We start from the raw sequence: 17982 nt of genomic DNA, 5'->3' as shown, positions 1-17982 counted from the left end.
AAGTATATTTGTCCTAAAACTTATAATTTTCTTATCTGGATAAACTCTGTGCTCAACAGGGATTCCTGAAAATTGAAATAAGAAGTTTTGTCGCGATCAAGTTTACACTTTGTTTTGAAGACTATAAATATTTTTAACAGTTCAATTTATTAAACGTACAGTTGTATTGTCATAAAACAATATATAAAACAGAACAGCTGTCTACCATTAATATGGGACGTTTTGAAATTTAGAGATCAGTAGGGCGCATACCTTAGGGATTTTCGAAATAGGAATAGGTCTATGTGTTAAGCAAGGACCTTAAGAACGTTAATGTAAAATCTCAGTAAGTTACAATCAGTCGAATATGTTTTACGTGATTGAGTAGCACACCAGACACTATTAGTATGTTATACAGTAGTACGGAATGGATAAAATCTGAACTCTGTAAGAAACATTGAATGCCCACGACTTAGTAATAAGAAAACTACTTCCATTTCAGCACAATTTTCTTCCTCATTCCTTCTTGCACCCATCAGATCGTAACAGTTTTCTTCCAGCGACAACGTATCATCAGTTCCGCAGGTGTGTAACCCTTCCCAGACGTGTCTGTGGCTTGGATATCCTTGTTCTTGCTCCACTCATTTCAACTATTGCAGGAGTTTTTAACCATACAAATCTTTCTAAAAAGGGTTGTACTATCTATTTCTTACATTGTAAAGGCAATCAGTATCCAAATGATAAATGAAACCTTTACAATTTTCTTTTCAAAATGAATGCCTGCTTAGAAGACCTTTAAATCTTGGACGAATGAATGCTTTGAATTTCCTGTGTACTCTTGCTTGAATCTATACGCCACTTTTTAGTATCGCTTTTCTTTCCACCAATTACTGTGGTCAACCCTCCTTATTCATCCAAACATCTCAATAGCCTCCCGTTTTATGTTGCAGCAGCACCCCTTTAAGATACTAAGAACCTAATTCCATGAATGAGACACACAACTGCACTTGGGGGTGCAACAAGAAAAAAAAATGCAACCTCAGAACGAAGACGAGTTGAAAGGTCGCAGCGGTCTCGGTGAATGGAAGAGTAATGAGTTAAATAATGACAGGCGTGACGGTGGTATGAGGTAGTGAGCAAGTGGGCCAAGTACAGGTTTATCTGATGTTACATGGAGTGTCGCGCTGGACGGGGTAGGCCTACAATCAATAGCAGTAGGCTCACAGCTCACAGCACGTCACGTAGGCAATGGCGGGCGCTCCCTCCTCTTACTCTCTCTTCCTCCACCCCTCCCCTCCACCAGTCTCACTGGTTGGTTACATTGTGTACACCGCCCTTCAGCTGTTCTTTGCTTTTAAATAATTCCTCGCTATGCGGCTTTTTACAGGACTGCGTGACGCCTGCCGTTTAGCGACCGCCTCCCCCCCTCACCCCCTGCCTAAACCGCAACTCCTGATGTCTTGAGAATAATTCATAATGAACCGATAAGGCGGTAATAATGTGATTGTAACTGTCACTGTACGCACGTGGGGGACACAACGTACTTGCCTCTTTCAAATTCACAACTACAACACTTCACGAATGGATACAAAGAAAAAATTGAGCACCAGCAAATTTTTTTTCCTAAATACGTATAAACGCAAGAAACTCAGCTGGGTGACAACATTTCATCCTCTAACTAAGAACTAACGCTTTGTGTCTGTTATAAGTACGATAATTTAATTTGCGATATAACCTATTTTATTCATAAATATTCCGTTAATTCCGAAACACTTTACGTTTTTCCTGCTTTTCATTGACAGACCTCTTACAATATGCGCTATACTCGACAACGTTCAAATGTCATATTGAGTACATTTCCTAAGTATGAATGTTTTAAATAACGCTGTAATTTTAAAAAATCAAAGACGATTTTGTAAGGAACGAAAGAAATGTAGTACCGAACTGCTCAGACTGATGTCAAGAGATTTACAGGTGATATTTGCTATGCAAACGCGAGCTATGAACGTGATATAGAATGCCAGTTGCAGTGTAACCGCGAACAAGAACGGTGTGGGTGTGCATAGAGCACGATTAATTAATTAATCGCCACCAGTTACGCACCGTAGCCTGCAGTGTAGCTGGGCTGGACATCCGTACTCATTACCTCCATTACGCTGACGCTGACGCTGCCGCGGTCTTGAATTAATCATTTCCTGTGGCGGAAGTGTGCAGCTATTCCGACTGCTATTATATTTATTTTTAGCAAGCGTGAATACTGGCTTGATTGGAACGTTGGAAATTAGGAAAGGTTATGGACCTTCGTTTTGTGAATCGTGTGGAATGTGTAAAGACCACAGTCGAAGAATTTGAAGTTTTGTATAAGTACAATTTTAAAAACAACTGACGAGAACGCCCGTTAGTGATTATTATCAAGTGACATGTACAATTGTAGACTGAAAATCTTGATGAATCTTCTCAAGTGTCTACAGATGGCAATGGAAATATTATAATATGCTCATAACAGTTACAATACTAAAATAAATTACATTCCAAAATTGAGTAAAATGTTGTTGAGTAGATGTTTACGCCTTCTACTTGAATTGAAGAAAATATTTATTTAAGCTCAAGTCCCATTTACCTATGATCAATACTGGTCTAATACGGGAAACTAACTGAAAACTAATGTAAACGAGTTTAATACATGGATAGGAGAAAAAAACCGGAACTTTCCGATTTAATTTTTCATTTTAAAATTTAAATACAATCCTATTACAAAATAGTTGTGTGTATGTCTAGCTTATATAAACTAGATGAAAGACTTGACACAGATAAATATAGTTACTTTGTAGCGAATGTCCGGTTGTATAACATTAAATTTATATTCGTTATTTATATCGATAAAAACTGACAGCATAATGTTAAATAAACATGGAAGGAATGACAAGCCTGTCATTAACAGACCACACGTATAAGGGAACTTACCACAGAAACGGGTCGCAATTCAGATTCCGTTACACCCACTTTTGAAACTTTTTCTATACTCACATTGCATAATTTTTACATTATCTCTTATTAGATATTCATGAGAATTGTAGTGAACAACAACCACAGGTTGGTATCTATTACTTCCGAAGAGGTGCGTAATCTAGAGCTAACGCTTACGCTGGTAGTCTATTTCAAAATTCATTAATTTAATTTTGAAGCAGCTTAAGATAACCGCGTTTGTTTCGTTAGTGGTACGCTGATTAGCACAAGACCACTTTGGCAGGTCGTGAAGCGTAGCCGACAGTTTCATCAAAGTCCCAGACACGCGAGACAATACTTCCACACGACTTGTCATCCCTCACCCGCCCCACCCCCTTCCCACATTGTAGAAGCAACCCCTTCACTCTGTGAATGTGAAGTAGACGCTATCTTGATTACCAGCCTGCTGTTTTCCACCGTCTACTGTACAGTGCTTTCGAAAAACATCCTTCTTTACGAGATCGAAACCGAATATATATTTCGATCAGGCTTTACGAGATCGAAACCCAATATATCGTTCGATCAGGCTTTACGAGATATAAACCGAATATATCGTTCGATCAGGCTTTAAGAGATCGAAACCGAATATATCGTTCGATCAGGCTTTACGAGATCTGAACCGAATATATCGTTCGATCAGGCTTTACGAGATCTGAACCGAATATATATCGTTCAATCAGGTTATAATTGACTGTGAGAAATTACTCGTAATGCGTCGTCAGTTGTTGTACAGCGGACCGGTCCAATAACAGCATTATCTGGCGTTGGCATCTCGCGGTTAGCGGGCCAGCACGGGGCAGCGGCCGATCTGGAACGCTATCAATTCCGACGCCAGAGGAGGGGGAGGCAGACATGCGACGGAAACCACAAAATACTCGGACAATAGCCGACCTGTCCGTCCATTAGACCGGTTTCGGAACCGATAATTAGGCCTACACGCTACACGTTCCTAGTCCGACAGCCTGTGCCATCTAGCGGAGCCGGGCGCAACCACAACGGTGACTTACCGCAGGAGTTGGCACTGTTTCTGCCACCTAGCGGCGACCGACTCAACCACGTCGCGATCGGCGTTGTTGTCATGGCAACACCAACACACGTGCCACAGAGGTCACCGACCTCGGCAGACGGATCCGAGTCCAAGGTAGACAAGTTGATCGTCTTCTAAACGACGTTTTTACTCTTCCTTTTTACCGGTCTCACAATTAAATTACACCACAACCACGCAATATACGCGGACTTGGCACTGCCGCGCCTGCATAATGGTGGTGTTCTCACAACCGGCCTTTATTGTTATTGTGTTACATTCTGCTCCTAACCATCACTACCGTCTGCTGCTTCTGCGTGCTGTGGGACCACGACCTCACTCTTAACTACACTGACAGTGTACAGCCACTTGACATTATGACAAATAGCTTTTATTACTTATTGATGTTACCTAAATAAGCAATCCATAATAAATGTGTCATAGGGGGTATATATATAATGTTGGAAATGGAAATGAACCAAGAATTGAGGGAGCTTCCTGATGAATTAAAATTTCATAGCATACCATAATGACAAAACAATAGTTCCAATGGAACAACTCTTTGTAATGTTATACAGGGTGATTCATGAAGTTCTCCCCCCACTTCTACAGCACATTGTACTAGTAAAAATAATGAAAAAAATGTTATATAAACATAGGTCCGAAAACGCTTCGTTAGCGAGTTTACAGCTAGCGAAAGATTTCGCCTGAATTCCTGGGTATAAAGAGTAAAATAAAGCCATACTGAACTTTTGGAAAGGTTAATTAAGTAAGAAATATCGTGTATTCTTATGTACTTTTACCTGATAAAGCTAATAAAATAAGTTTCAGAACTGTACCTGTAGTAGTTTTTGAGGGATTCAGGGTTAAATGCAAAAAAATTGGGGCACGAAACAATGTTTTTTTTAAGTTTGATGTACAATAACTTTGTTAAATTGGTAATAAATACATAAAATCAACAAACATTAATTGTAGAGAATTTAATTCTGAGAAAATTGATATAATCAAAGTCTAAAATAAAACAGAAATAAGTACCAAAAAATCGATTTTATTCAGTATAATACATTACTAGTTTTAAGCAAAATTAATCAGGTTGTGCCAACCGTACGCACCTTTTTATAATAGATGTTCGAAAATGAGGCCATCATTATCAATACATTTTGCAGCACGTTTGTGTATTGCTTTTGTTGCGTTTCTTAATTTTTCAGGACTTCCCTGTATCTGCACAGCCGAATCCATAATACGGGCAATTAATTCATCACGAGAATTCACTTTTGTCTTTTATACAATGTCTTTTATACATCCATCCCCAGATGCAATAATCCAATGGAGATAGATCTGGTGATCTTGGTGGCCAAGGGTGAGGCCCTCCACGACCAATCCAGTGTCCAGGAAATTGATGATTTAAGTAAGCAGAAACGGCACGTGAAAAGTGGGGAGGTGCTCCGTCATGCTGGAAGTACAAATTTTGTCTGAGATGTAAAGGAACATTCTCTAACAGCTGCGGCAACTCTTCTTGAAGGAAATGCAAATAGAACTCAGCATTTAGGCGTCCAGGTAATATGAAAGGTCCAATCAGCCGATTGTGCAAAAGGCCACACCAGATATTGACGCTAAATCGGTGTTGAAAGTTCTGTTCCACTACCTCATGTGGATTTTCTTCTGCCCATGAGTGTTCATTGTGCAAGTTATTGACACCATCCCGAGTGAATTGTGCCTCATCCGTAAACAAAATACGCTTGTAGAGTTGATTATTAATATTCAAAAAGTTGCAAAACTCCAAGTGAAGCGGACCATCCCCTAGCTGTAGATGTTGAACCTTTTGTTTATGAAACGGATAAAATTTGTTTCGATTAAGTGACCTCCACACCGTTGACTGCGAAACTCCTATCCACCTAGAAATACGTCGTGTACTTACACCTGGACTGCGATGAACAGCATTAATAACAATATCATCATCAAGTTGGACAGCTCGTTCATAATTGGTTTCTAGTACTTGGTAGTGATCCTGTTTCCCGAAGAGTACGAAAAGTTCCTGAAATTGTTTTGGTATCTGGAATCCTCCTATTAGGGTAACGTAGTTCATATTCTTCTACAGCAGCTCTAGCATTACCATTACAGTAACCCAAAATAAAAACCATATCAGCGTATTCCTCTGATGTAAATAAGTAAGGCATTTTTTCGCTGAATAAAAACAATCGAATTATAACTCACAGAAAAATTGCATTTAATAACACGATTCACAGAACCCGATCTCCTGCTGTAGCTTGCAAAACACACCACTAATACACAGTTCTAACGTAACAGTACAGAATACCATTGTTGATCAGCTGTTAATAATGGGAAAATGTTTGCTTTATTTATTTTCGAACATTTGATGTAAATTTTTATTAAAAAAAAAATACAACGTAATAAAACATGATATTTTTTATTTACAAACAAATTTATTTAACAGTTAATCTTGTTTTCTCAATTTATCTCATCATTAAGGAACAAACATTTTGTTTTTGTTTTATTTTAACTAAATACCGTACGGTATTTCTTTACATCTAGTAATGTATTATACTGAATAAAATCGATTTTTTGGTACTTATTTCTGTTTTATTTTAGACTTTGATTATATCAATTTTCTCAGAATTAAATTCTCTACAATTAATGTCTGTTGATTTTATGTATTTATTACCAATTTAACAAAGTTATTGTACATCAAACTTAAAAAAACATTGTTTCGTGCCCCAATTTTTTGCATTTAACCCTGAATCCCTCAAAAACTACTACAGGTACAGTTCTGAAACCTATTTTATTAGCTTTATCAGGCAAAAATACATAAGAATACACAATATTTCTTACTTAATTAACCTTTTCAAAAGTTCAGTATGGCTTTATTTTACTCTTTACCCAGGAATTCAGGCGAAATCTTTCGCTAGCTGTAACTCGCTAACGAAGCGTTTTCGGACCTATGTTTATATAACATTTTTTTCATTATTTTTACTAGTACAATGTGCTGTAGAAGTGGGGGGAGAACTTCATGAATCACCCTGTATATTGTCGAGTTCTAATAATAGCATTGACTGAATCTAGTGAATTCTATTGATTGGACCCAGTTACTGATCTCAAGGAAATGACAAAAAATATTTTAACATAATAAATGTAGGTTTATTTTATAGTATAGTTTTGTTTGTTAATAAGAGAAAAGTATTTTTGCAGTTTAACCCTTTGGATGAGACAAAAAGTGTCAGAAATACCAGTGAATTTTCTAGAAATTACTGAAGGATATCAACTAAGATTTTTAGCAAGTAGCTTATTAAATTTTCATCTACACACACTTACTTTTTTGTATCATCAATGATTTTTTAAATTATTAAAAACTAAATTCTATAACAGGACGAATGGAAACATGACACACGACAAACATGAAAATAAAAGTAAAGAGACAACAACTGAATTTATAAATAAAAACTTTTCCTTTTTGAATTAGAAGAAATACATTTCAAACATACATTTATATAAAACAACAATTCACAAAAGGTATTAATAAATCTATACATCTTAAAATGGTTCTCACACATAGAATATTGTATAATTTGGCAATACAATTAAATAAATCTCATATAATGGGTTTAATGAAATCAAAGAAAATACGGCACAAGAAAAGGAAGTGTTTCCAAGTCCAACTAACTGCCTTCAGAGATGTATGAGACATTTTGCTATCAAGGTCTGATGCTCCTGTTGAATACTCAGAGCTTTTGTATCAGATCAATGAAATTGAATGGAAATCTTGAGCATCTAGCTATCCAGGTGAAAGTGGCCCACAACCCTTTTTGGAGTAAATGGTTTTCGGGACCTAACACAGAGAGAGAATGGATTGCAGAGATGGAAAGTTTCACCAATGACCACAGCTGATTTCAGAGAAGTTTGAACACAATTTACAATCCAAACAAAGATTATGCCTTTCCTGGAGTTTCAGAATTTCAGAATCTGCTTGTACTGAGATGGGTTTGGAACTGATTAACTCCAGTATGCCTTAGTAAACTTGCAATCCAGATGAAGACGTCCAATAAGACCTCTGTTGAAGTCCATGAGATTCATTTGAGCCTGGTACAGCAAGAGACAATGGGCTGCAATGATAAAGAATTGCAGAAAAATTAGGATTGCAGTATAATTTTTCACTCTACATATAATAAAGCTCTCAAGTTTTGGATAGAGCATATGTAACATTTTAAATATATCAAAGTGTGTTTAATGTACAGTTTATGTTAATCGTGTGTTGAGGATGTTTGAATAACTGACCAAACACAATAAACAATGTTCTAGCCATGACAAACCCTAATATAAAAAATCTCCATGATATAAAAGAGAAAGCAATAGAATTATTTTATGCCTATGAAAAAAACCACACTGACAGTTGTTGTTTGTTTACACAAAGTTGAAAGCTTCTAAAAAACGTTACTAAAAGCAATATGAGGTTAAATCAGCAACTGGCAGTGTTTATACACAAGAGGATCTACTGCACTCTCTGCCTGGCCTCAAGCCAACATCTATGTCACAGACAGGCCATGCAGATATTTCTGTCTGTCTGTCTGTCTGTCTGTGTCTTGCCAGTTTGTGGAAACACTTCATTCTCTCCCTTCAAATATTCACCGTAGTAAACAACAATCACTTTGACTGTGTTTGTTATTTCTCTTATGTTGAGATAATGACTACACACGCATGATGTTACTTTTGAAAGGCTATTTCCAGATGTTACAAAATTCTAGTGTTGGTAATATTAAAGATGTCGGCAAAGTAAATGGTGTAAAAATGAGGGTGAAAGGGGGAATAGCGTGATAGTCCCACCATAAATGTTGGGATCTACAATAGTTCAAGTAAAATTTGGATTTATTAGTTTCAAAATACTATTTGTATAAAAATAACTCAAAATAAATCAAAGAAATTCTTCAAAGTGAACCAAAACCGATGAAACAGAGTATCCAAGGACACAAGTTAATGTAACAGAAGAGTTAGCGCACAGACAGCCCTTTAACATTTTGACCCCAAAATCAATATAGCACTTCCTTGAACTAAGAACCCATGTGCTAAGGTTTCAAGTTATCACACAGATGGATCTTTGACCTTTTTAACCTTAAAATCAATAAGCTTTCTCCTCAGACTGAGAGAAACAAATGTACCAAGTTCCTTCCTATCAAGAATTATCGCAGAGGCAAACAGACAGATTGACAGGCACAGAGACGGACTGTCCTTTAACCTTATGATCTCAAACTCAATAAGATTGGACCAAGAGAAACCTACAAACCAGTATCAAGTATCTAAGATCTGTCGTTAAGAGTTATTACATATATGGGCTGGCGACAGGCTGACAGACACAAAGAGAACTGCCCTTTGACCTCAAAATCAATATTGTTCTTTCTTAGACCTAAAGGAATTCACTTATTGAGATTAAATTGTTCACAATGATAATTACCTCACACCACATCTATTACCTAACAGTCCATCACAGAATATCAGTTTCATATGATTCAGCTAAAAATAAATGTTACTGAAATCATCTGTCATTCTGAAAATGTATGTTTTGTTTTAGATATTTTTTTAGTACATGATTTCATTATCAATAAAGTTGCTTTGATTGATTGATTCTAATAAAGTAATGATTTAATAATAACTGATGTTCCTGGTTATACCTATACAAGAGTACAAACTAATTCTGTATAACCATCTGATACACAAAACCATTCTAGACTTTTTTTAAATCAACCCGATCAATCGATTTTTAAAATTGAAATTTGTTATCACAATATGCTGATAAACCCAACAAATATTATTAAACAAAAACAAAGCTCAAGAATAACTAAAAAAGAAAAAACTTTTGTTTTTATCAAAATTGTTAGCCTATTCTGATGCTGCACTTATTATTAAAATTGAAATTTTGTATCATTGGAAATGTTATTTATGCAGATATATTTTACAATCTCTCTTGAAAACTCACTGTTAATTAAAGGAGGAGCTTCTCACTTTGAACAATATTGTAGTAACAGAAAAACAAAATTGTCCTATAATTTCAAATTTAACTAACAACGCCTTTCAACATCAATGACACCATCACCGGGTGAATGTGAATCAGCGATCACATAAGACCAATAGATGGAGCACTCCTATTCCTACAACATTACTGGTGTTGAAGCCAGTGGTGGCCATCTTGGGATCGTCTAGAAACGCCAAACCCCGTCCAGAGAAGCTTAAAAATTGCAGTGCGCGCGCATAAATAAATCGCCACCTAACCCACTTAGGATTAAGCCAAAATGTTCAAATTTGGTGTACGTATGTCTCATAAAACACCGATTCCAATGGTGCAACTCAAATTACCAGTTTTGATCTCTATATAATTTTAATGAGCAAAAAACTTTAAAAGTTTTATACACATTTTAAATTGTAACATGAAAAAGTCGGTCTGTGAGGATTTTTTTTGTTTTTAGGACAGGCAAGTTTTGTAAGCGGGAAAGTTTGAGATAAAAAGTTGAATTATTTTTTTCATTCGAAACTTTTTTTTCTAAGACCAGTCGTTTTCCTGATATTATCGGCAGAATATAGGCGAAAACCCTGACCGCATCGCCTGACCTAAAACAGAACGCGTACACTCCAGGCCGCTCTCGGCTCTTAAATTAAACTCAACATATAGTTAATTTAAAATTCATTTAAATGTAATTAATTATTTTTACTATGTTAAACATTTTTAAACCCCATTTATAAGGCATTCGCTAATCATTTCATTTAAATAGTAACTGTCATTTAGTGCAATTAAATATTAACTAAACTTGAGGCAATATAAGGTACAATAAAGTAAACCACTAGACATAGACATTATGTTTATAAATAATGCATTTAATATAATGGAAATTACAATATGAAAATTATAAACATAAATATCCAAAGCTTACAATAAAACGTACCTCTCTACTGTCCTAAAAATGTTACAGTTATTAATAAATGACTGCATATTCTGCTTTTGTGTAATGAGGCACTGACATTTTTGCAGTGGTGATGTAGTCGCACTTTGAAGTATTGTTTACAAATAGCTTTTTTTAACTAATATAATTACCTCAGAATCTTATTCAAAACAATGCCCTCCTGGGAACAGATTTACACCGATACACTTTCGTAACACTGAATTTACCATTCTGTCCTCTAGTTTTTCACAGTTGTCACATCGCCTTTATTAATACGCAACTTTACTTCTGTTTCACATAACAAACAAAGTTTCACAACACCTTCAGAAGGCTGTAAAAGTCCTCCTCGGTTTTTACAACTTATCAAACTGTTGCGGTATTGCGTTTCCTCATTAGCCTGTAACAGCTGTAGGCACCCGATACAGGCTATTTTATTTCTTAACGTTCTTACTATAAAACCAGAAAGGTACTCCACAATATGCGTCGTTACATTTGAAGTGTTTCCTACAATATCATAGAAATAGTCGAGATCTTCATCTTCCTTCTCGTGTTCTAAAACCTGCCAGACAGCAGCGAACACAGTCTGAGCACTCGCCACTAGGGTGAATAATCCCAAGGTCGCCGCCATTGTTGTAGCGTCGCGCGCCAGAGTCGACTTCAACGGCCAACCCCACTGCTCCATCTATTGGTCTTATGTGATCGCTGATGTGAATTCACTGCTAACACAGGTTGTGAATTGTGTGTTTCTTTTATTACTTAATTTTTTATAACTATTACTGAATACCATTTTCATTGTTTAAAGATAAATGGTTGTACACTGTTGGATATTACTGTAATTATAACGTACAGTAACCAAACTTGGCAAAATTTATTAGTCAAAAATCAATTATTAGAACAATAGGTCATTGCAACTCAAGAACATCATGTAAAACGTTATTAAAAAAATTTAACATTATTACTTTGCCATGTATATATATTTTTGAAATGCTTAAATTAGTACATGAGAATCCTGATCAATTTGAAAAATACAAATTTAATCATAGATATCACACAAGGAATTGTAATTTGTTTTAATATCCGGCACATAAACTAAAGAAATTTGAAACGAATCCTTTTTATCTAGGTTTGAAATTATATAATAATAATATATTCCACAAGTCATTTAAAAAACTTCCCTTATCTACATATACAAAAAAATTCAAAGAAGCACTTTGTCAAAAAACATGTTATAGTGTAAATGAATTCTTTGAAGATAGTTTATCATGAAAACGAATAATAAAAATATATCTTTAAAAAAAATGTAAAATGGGTTTAAGCCTTGGATTTAATAAATTTTTTTTTAAGTTTTATAGATCAATGTATCAAAAGTGATTTTTTATAAGTATGAAAAGTAATGTTTTAGAAATACGTTTAGTTATATGAAGTAAAGTAATCTTATTTTACCAGGCGAAGTTAGGGCTAAGGAGCCCTCTCTAACACTGAACCAGGGGACCAATGGCTTAAAGGTGACTTCCGAACCACCACCAATGGCCGGGCAGGAGGGCTGCTTGATCCGGTTACCTTGCGATAACCGTTGTAACCGCTACACTACGCCATTGACATATATAGTTATGAAGTTTTTAATCATTGACTATGTACCAGTTTTTATTACATTGTGATTGTATTGTATTACCAGAAAACCTATTGTACAATAAATATTTGTCTATTGTCTATTGTACTGGCTGGCTTTATGACAACCGGAATAGTAGTAAGTTGTGTCCACCACAGTCAATGTGTAAATCTATGATACATCTCTAGCTATATGTTGTTAACAATTTCACTGCAACACAAGTCATATACTGGCTGGCTTTATGACAACCGGAATAGTAGTAAGTTGTGTCCACCACAGTCAATGTGTAAATCTATGATACATCTCTAGCTATATGTTATTAACAATTTCACTGCAACACAAGTCATGTACTGGCTGGCTTTATGACAGCCGGAACAATACAAGGTCATGTTAGATCATGTTTTAATTAGAAACTCAAAGCAGATATGTTTTAAATGTAATGTAGAAATATTGGGTATAACTGATCACTGCGCCGTGACTGTGGATATTGCAATAAATAAATTGCATGAACATAGTCAGGGATTTCAAAATAAATTTTATAAGGTCTTGGATGAAAATATGCTGAGTCGTCAACTAAGATTTGCTGACTGGGACAATGTGCATAACTGTAATGATGTTGATGAAAGTGTATCAGAATTTTACAGGATATATAATAATTGTTATGATAGGTCATTTGTGCTAAAGAAAAACAAGGGGAAATTTAAAAAACGAAATCCTTGGATTACTTATGATCTAATTAATTTAGTAAACAGGAAAAACGAGTTGTACATAACGTATGCTAGAAACAATCATAACTTACATGTTAAATTGCAGTACAAAACTTTATCTAAATTAGTGACTAAGGAGATAAAAAAAGCTAAAATTAATTACTTCTCTTCTCTTGTTGAAAGAAATAAAGGCAACACAAAGCAATATTGGTCTATTGTTAGGAATATTATGAATAAACAAAAAAAGTCTTTGTCAGTTATACATATGAATGGCATTAACACGGAAGTGACAAATAACGAGAAAATAGTGGCAAACTATTTTAATGAATACTTTGCAAATGTTGTGGGCGAAATGAAATATCAAGCTTTCGGTGAGGATTTGTTTTTAGACAATGAGTTGGATTTTAAGTTTAATAATGTTCTAAATAATTTTAATGTAAGTCAATCAGATATTAGTGCGGTTCATATTAACGCAAAAAACAAGAAAAGTTGTGGTATGGACAATATTAGTATTATTAATATTAAGAAAAATAGCAATGTTTTTATTCCACTGCTATACAGCATATTCAATAAGTCGTTGAAACAAGAAAAATTCCCTAACAGTTTTAAAGTAGGTGTAGTGGTGCCGATTTTTAAAGCCGGAGATAGCAAACTTGTAATGTCGTATCGTCCCATCACTCTAATAAATACAATGGCTAAGCTTTTTGAGATGCTTATAAAAAATAAATTATTACAATTCTCTTAAATAATAATATATTTTCAAAGAACCAGTATGGATTTTTACCAAACAGGGGAACTGATCTAGCTGTGGAACGCCATGTCTATACCATTGTGTCATCCATTGAAAAAAGAAATTTAACTCTAGCTTTATATCTGGATTTTCAGAAGGCTTTTGATGTGGTTGATATTGAAATATTGTTAAATAAACTAAAAAAGTATGGAATAAGGGGACCAGCTTTAACTTTATTAAGATCTTTTTGTGCTGGGAGGAAGCAATGTGTGAAGATTCGGCAGGAATATAGCGAATTAATGGAGCTTAATTATGGGGTGGCACAGGGGGGTGTTTTGGGACCATTATTGTTTAACCTGTACATAAATGACTTATTGGAAATGAAGTTAAATTCAGAAATAATTGCTTATGCAGATGATACTACCTTGGTATGTTCAGCCTCAAATCGTTATTCTCTAAAAATGAAAATAAATGAAGACATTAAACAAATTTCCCAATGGCTTATTAGTAACAAATTGTTAATCAATAACTCCAAATCTAAGTGCGTTATATTTTTCGACACTGATATACCTAAGGAAAATTTGAGAAATGAATTTGACTTAATGTGTCACGGACATCAGTGTTTATATAAATGTTCTTGTTCAAAAATTGAAATTGTAGATTCAGTTAAATACTTGGGCTTGTATATTGATGATAAGTTGAAATGGCACCAACATGTGAAATATTTGACGTCAAAGCTAACAAAAATCAATTATTCTCTTTACTTCATCAGGAATTTCTTGAAGAGTGAACATCTGAGACAGCTGTATTTATCATGGGTTGAGAGTACGTTAAGATTTGGTATTATACATTTTGGAGGTACGTATCCTACTGTTTTGCAGCCTGATACGTGACATGACTGAGATAGTGCCTGTTATGCCTCTATATCGGCATAAACCGAACCTGATTATGCTGTCACTCTAGAAGCAGTGCAAGATCCACTTTAGGACTGAGGGCAATGAGTTTCCTCATCTTCTTGTCCTAATGGGAATCTCATGGGGGGGAATGGTGATATTTTAACATTTTTGAATACGATAAAAATTGTCATTAAAAGTATAGGGTTTCCTCATGGATTACGTTAGGCTGCAAATTTTCAAAACCATTTCTTATCATCTTCGGTGTTTTAAAAACTTCCATTAAAATTTGTACTACAGTTTCTGAGATTTCATGATGAGTCAGTCAGATTATGGTTTTTATTTATAAAAGTTTAAGTTCGAAACTGTTCTTCTCCTATTGATAAATGTATCGTTCTTCATTGTTATTCTCCAGATATTCAATTTAATGTGAAGATTTCTTCTATTCCCATTCCAGTACACAGGTGATGTTTCTGACTAAATAATAGGCAAATACTAGTCAGGAGAAATAACAAAATTGTAGGCAGTATGGAAGATGGAAAGTAATTGATTGTATGAGTGTATAGAACTAAATTTACATCAAGCAAAGCTTTTTGGTTTTTAAGTTTACTGGCCTGTACCATGACTATCATCTAGAGTTTACAGTTCATATCACAACATACAAAATATACATTTCAATCTCGCTGTGGAGAATAACTTGCCGACAATAGACGTTTGAAATACAATGTTATTTCTATAACGGATAAGTATTCAAGGTTACAAATTCTTGTGTCTTTAGGCTGATCTTACTGGATCTCTTTCAGGTACGTCTGGATCACAGATTGCAGTGATCTATCATACAAGAGATTCCAGATAGTTTGGGATGGCACAAAGGCACAAGAATTTCTACCTTGAACAGATGTTTTGTTACCTTAACTGTGCTTGAAATATTTCAATGTGGTGTGTAACAAACAGTACGATGATTATCATGCAAAATTTTCTTTTGATTATATCATTGTCAATTGTGTGCATCATTGTGACTAAATTGTGTTACATTCTGCCCTACATAATATATAAACTTCTAAATTTGTAGATCCAACCTCCGTTAGAATTTGTATCAGAATACATTTATTAAATAAAACCTAATTGTAATATGAAACACTGTACTCACCATTGGAAGGCATTGAAGTGGAAGTACACCAGACCTTGACCGTACAAAAAGTTAGCATCCTTCCAATGATCAGGCTTGAGTTTGAAGAACTTCTGGTAGGCCGACATCGCTGTAACAAATAATTGACACTTGTCAGGTTTGGCTAATTTTAGTGGTTGAACCTGAGGATAAACTTCTGTACAGATCGTGAGGTGAGTGAAGAAACTAAAGATGCACAGAAGAAATTCTTATGTTGCCATAATATGATATACATCTGCAGCAGTTTCCAGTCAACTGAGATACTATTAGAAATATGTGGTGTGCCTGGGTGTGTGGACTACAGACAACACAGGAACTGAAAGTCAACCAAGTCAAGTTTTATGTTGTTTCGGAACCAATTTTTGCAATATGGAGAAAGAAATGAAAACATAGGTGAAAAGGAATTAATTATGGGAAGTATGTCAGTACTCATAATACTGGCTCCTTTAAACTCACTCCAACCGAGATAGGTGGACAGGTGGACTACCCAATCCCAAGCAGTCCTGTAACTCTGGTGATAGTGTTGTTCCATCTAGAGAAATTCATACAGCTACTCTAAGAATCCCTTGATTGGCTAATTGTTACCAACTTTATCCCTGAAGGGTTGCTGAATTTTCTTTATGTTTACACAATATCTCAAGAACGAACTAACATAAACTTGAAATTTTGCATGAAGCTTTTTCATTTCTTATATAGGCAATATCAAGTTTCATGATGGGATTTGACTGAGGAACAGCGTACATTTTTTCTTACAGGTAACAATTTGTAAAAAATACTACGTACGATCATTATTGACTTTTATAATGTAACATAGTAAAAATACAGTCTAACCATCCGGAAGATATCTCGAGAAAGATTTCATCTGTAGACTTTAAATTTTGCATGAAGCTCCATTTCTAAAAATAAAAGAGAGTTAAAGATTGTGCATGATCATCCATGACAGAAGCATTGCAGCCTAAGACTAAGTAGGCTGACACAATTTCTCTTTCTGTATGATTGTCTGTCGTTCCACAGGACATCTCAAGAATGAAATGAGCTATAGACTTGAAATTTTATATGTAATTTTGGCGAACCTTACGGAACATGTGATCTGACGTACTTATTAGCTTACTACCTAGTTGGCTATGTTGTGAGTCTCTTAACTTATGAAGAAATTTGCTTTCTATGGGTACAAACACATGGTGGCCCAGTACATCAATGACAAATGCGTGTTGGCTTATGGTGACAAAAACTATGAAAGAGGCATAACGCATCATGACTTGGATCAGTCTAGTTAAATTTTTTCTGTCAGCAAGAGTTTTTCTTTGTTTAAAAGTGTATCATTGGTGATGGACAATTTGAAAGGATAACAGATTTTCAGACATTTTCAATCTTTATATATTATAAAACTAGATTACCAAGTGTTAAGGATTGAAAACTAACCTCTTCTTAAGGTGTTATAATAAGGCTTATTGCATAAGGGTAAGCATACACACTTAAATATTAAAAACTTATCAAAGGGAAATGATCATATTGATATTTTCCTCAGTATCTCACTTTCTCTTGTGTACGCGTATGTGTTGTCCAGTATGCAAATTTTGTTCAGGTACATGGTTTGTGGTTATTTTAATCAATCTGGACTCTCATAAATGTGCTTAATTGTTTTGGTGTATGAACTTTTTCTGATGTCAACTTTGACTTTAAAGAGTTCATCACCATAAATTGATATTTAAAGCCTGACGAATCATTGAGATCAACTAAAGTATGTGGCTAATGTAACATACGAAAATACCATTGTCCCTTTTAAAAGTTGACAAAATCAAAATTATGAAAACAAATATGTTAAAGCACTTGAAAAAAGTTTCTTATTTCAAAAATGTGCAGTATTAGTAATACAGTACAATAAAAGATATTGTGGGAGAAAATCTGTTGTGTGCTCGCAACTC

At 35.0% G+C, this 17982-nt stretch overlaps 1 protein-coding gene across 2 annotated transcripts in view; it reads right to left on the bottom strand.

The window, feature by feature from the left end:
• The window catches only part of LOC124362180 (histone demethylase UTY), a 135379-nt gene that overhangs the window by 88336 nt on the left and 29061 nt on the right, over window positions 1–17982 (bottom strand). For both annotated transcript variants that reach the window (XM_046816444.1, XM_046816443.1), the window contains exon 4: window positions 16040–16148. In XM_046816444.1, coding sequence (XP_046672400.1) covers window positions 16040–16148 — 109 coding nt within the window. The remainder of the gene's footprint in view (window positions 1–16039; window positions 16149–17982) is intronic.

This window comes from Homalodisca vitripennis, chromosome 5, assembly GCF_021130785.1.
Source record: "Homalodisca vitripennis isolate AUS2020 chromosome 5, UT_GWSS_2.1, whole genome shotgun sequence".
NCBI lineage: Eukaryota > Metazoa > Arthropoda > Insecta > Hemiptera > Cicadellidae > Homalodisca > Homalodisca vitripennis.
This window is presented reverse-complemented; position numbering and strand designations above follow the sequence as displayed.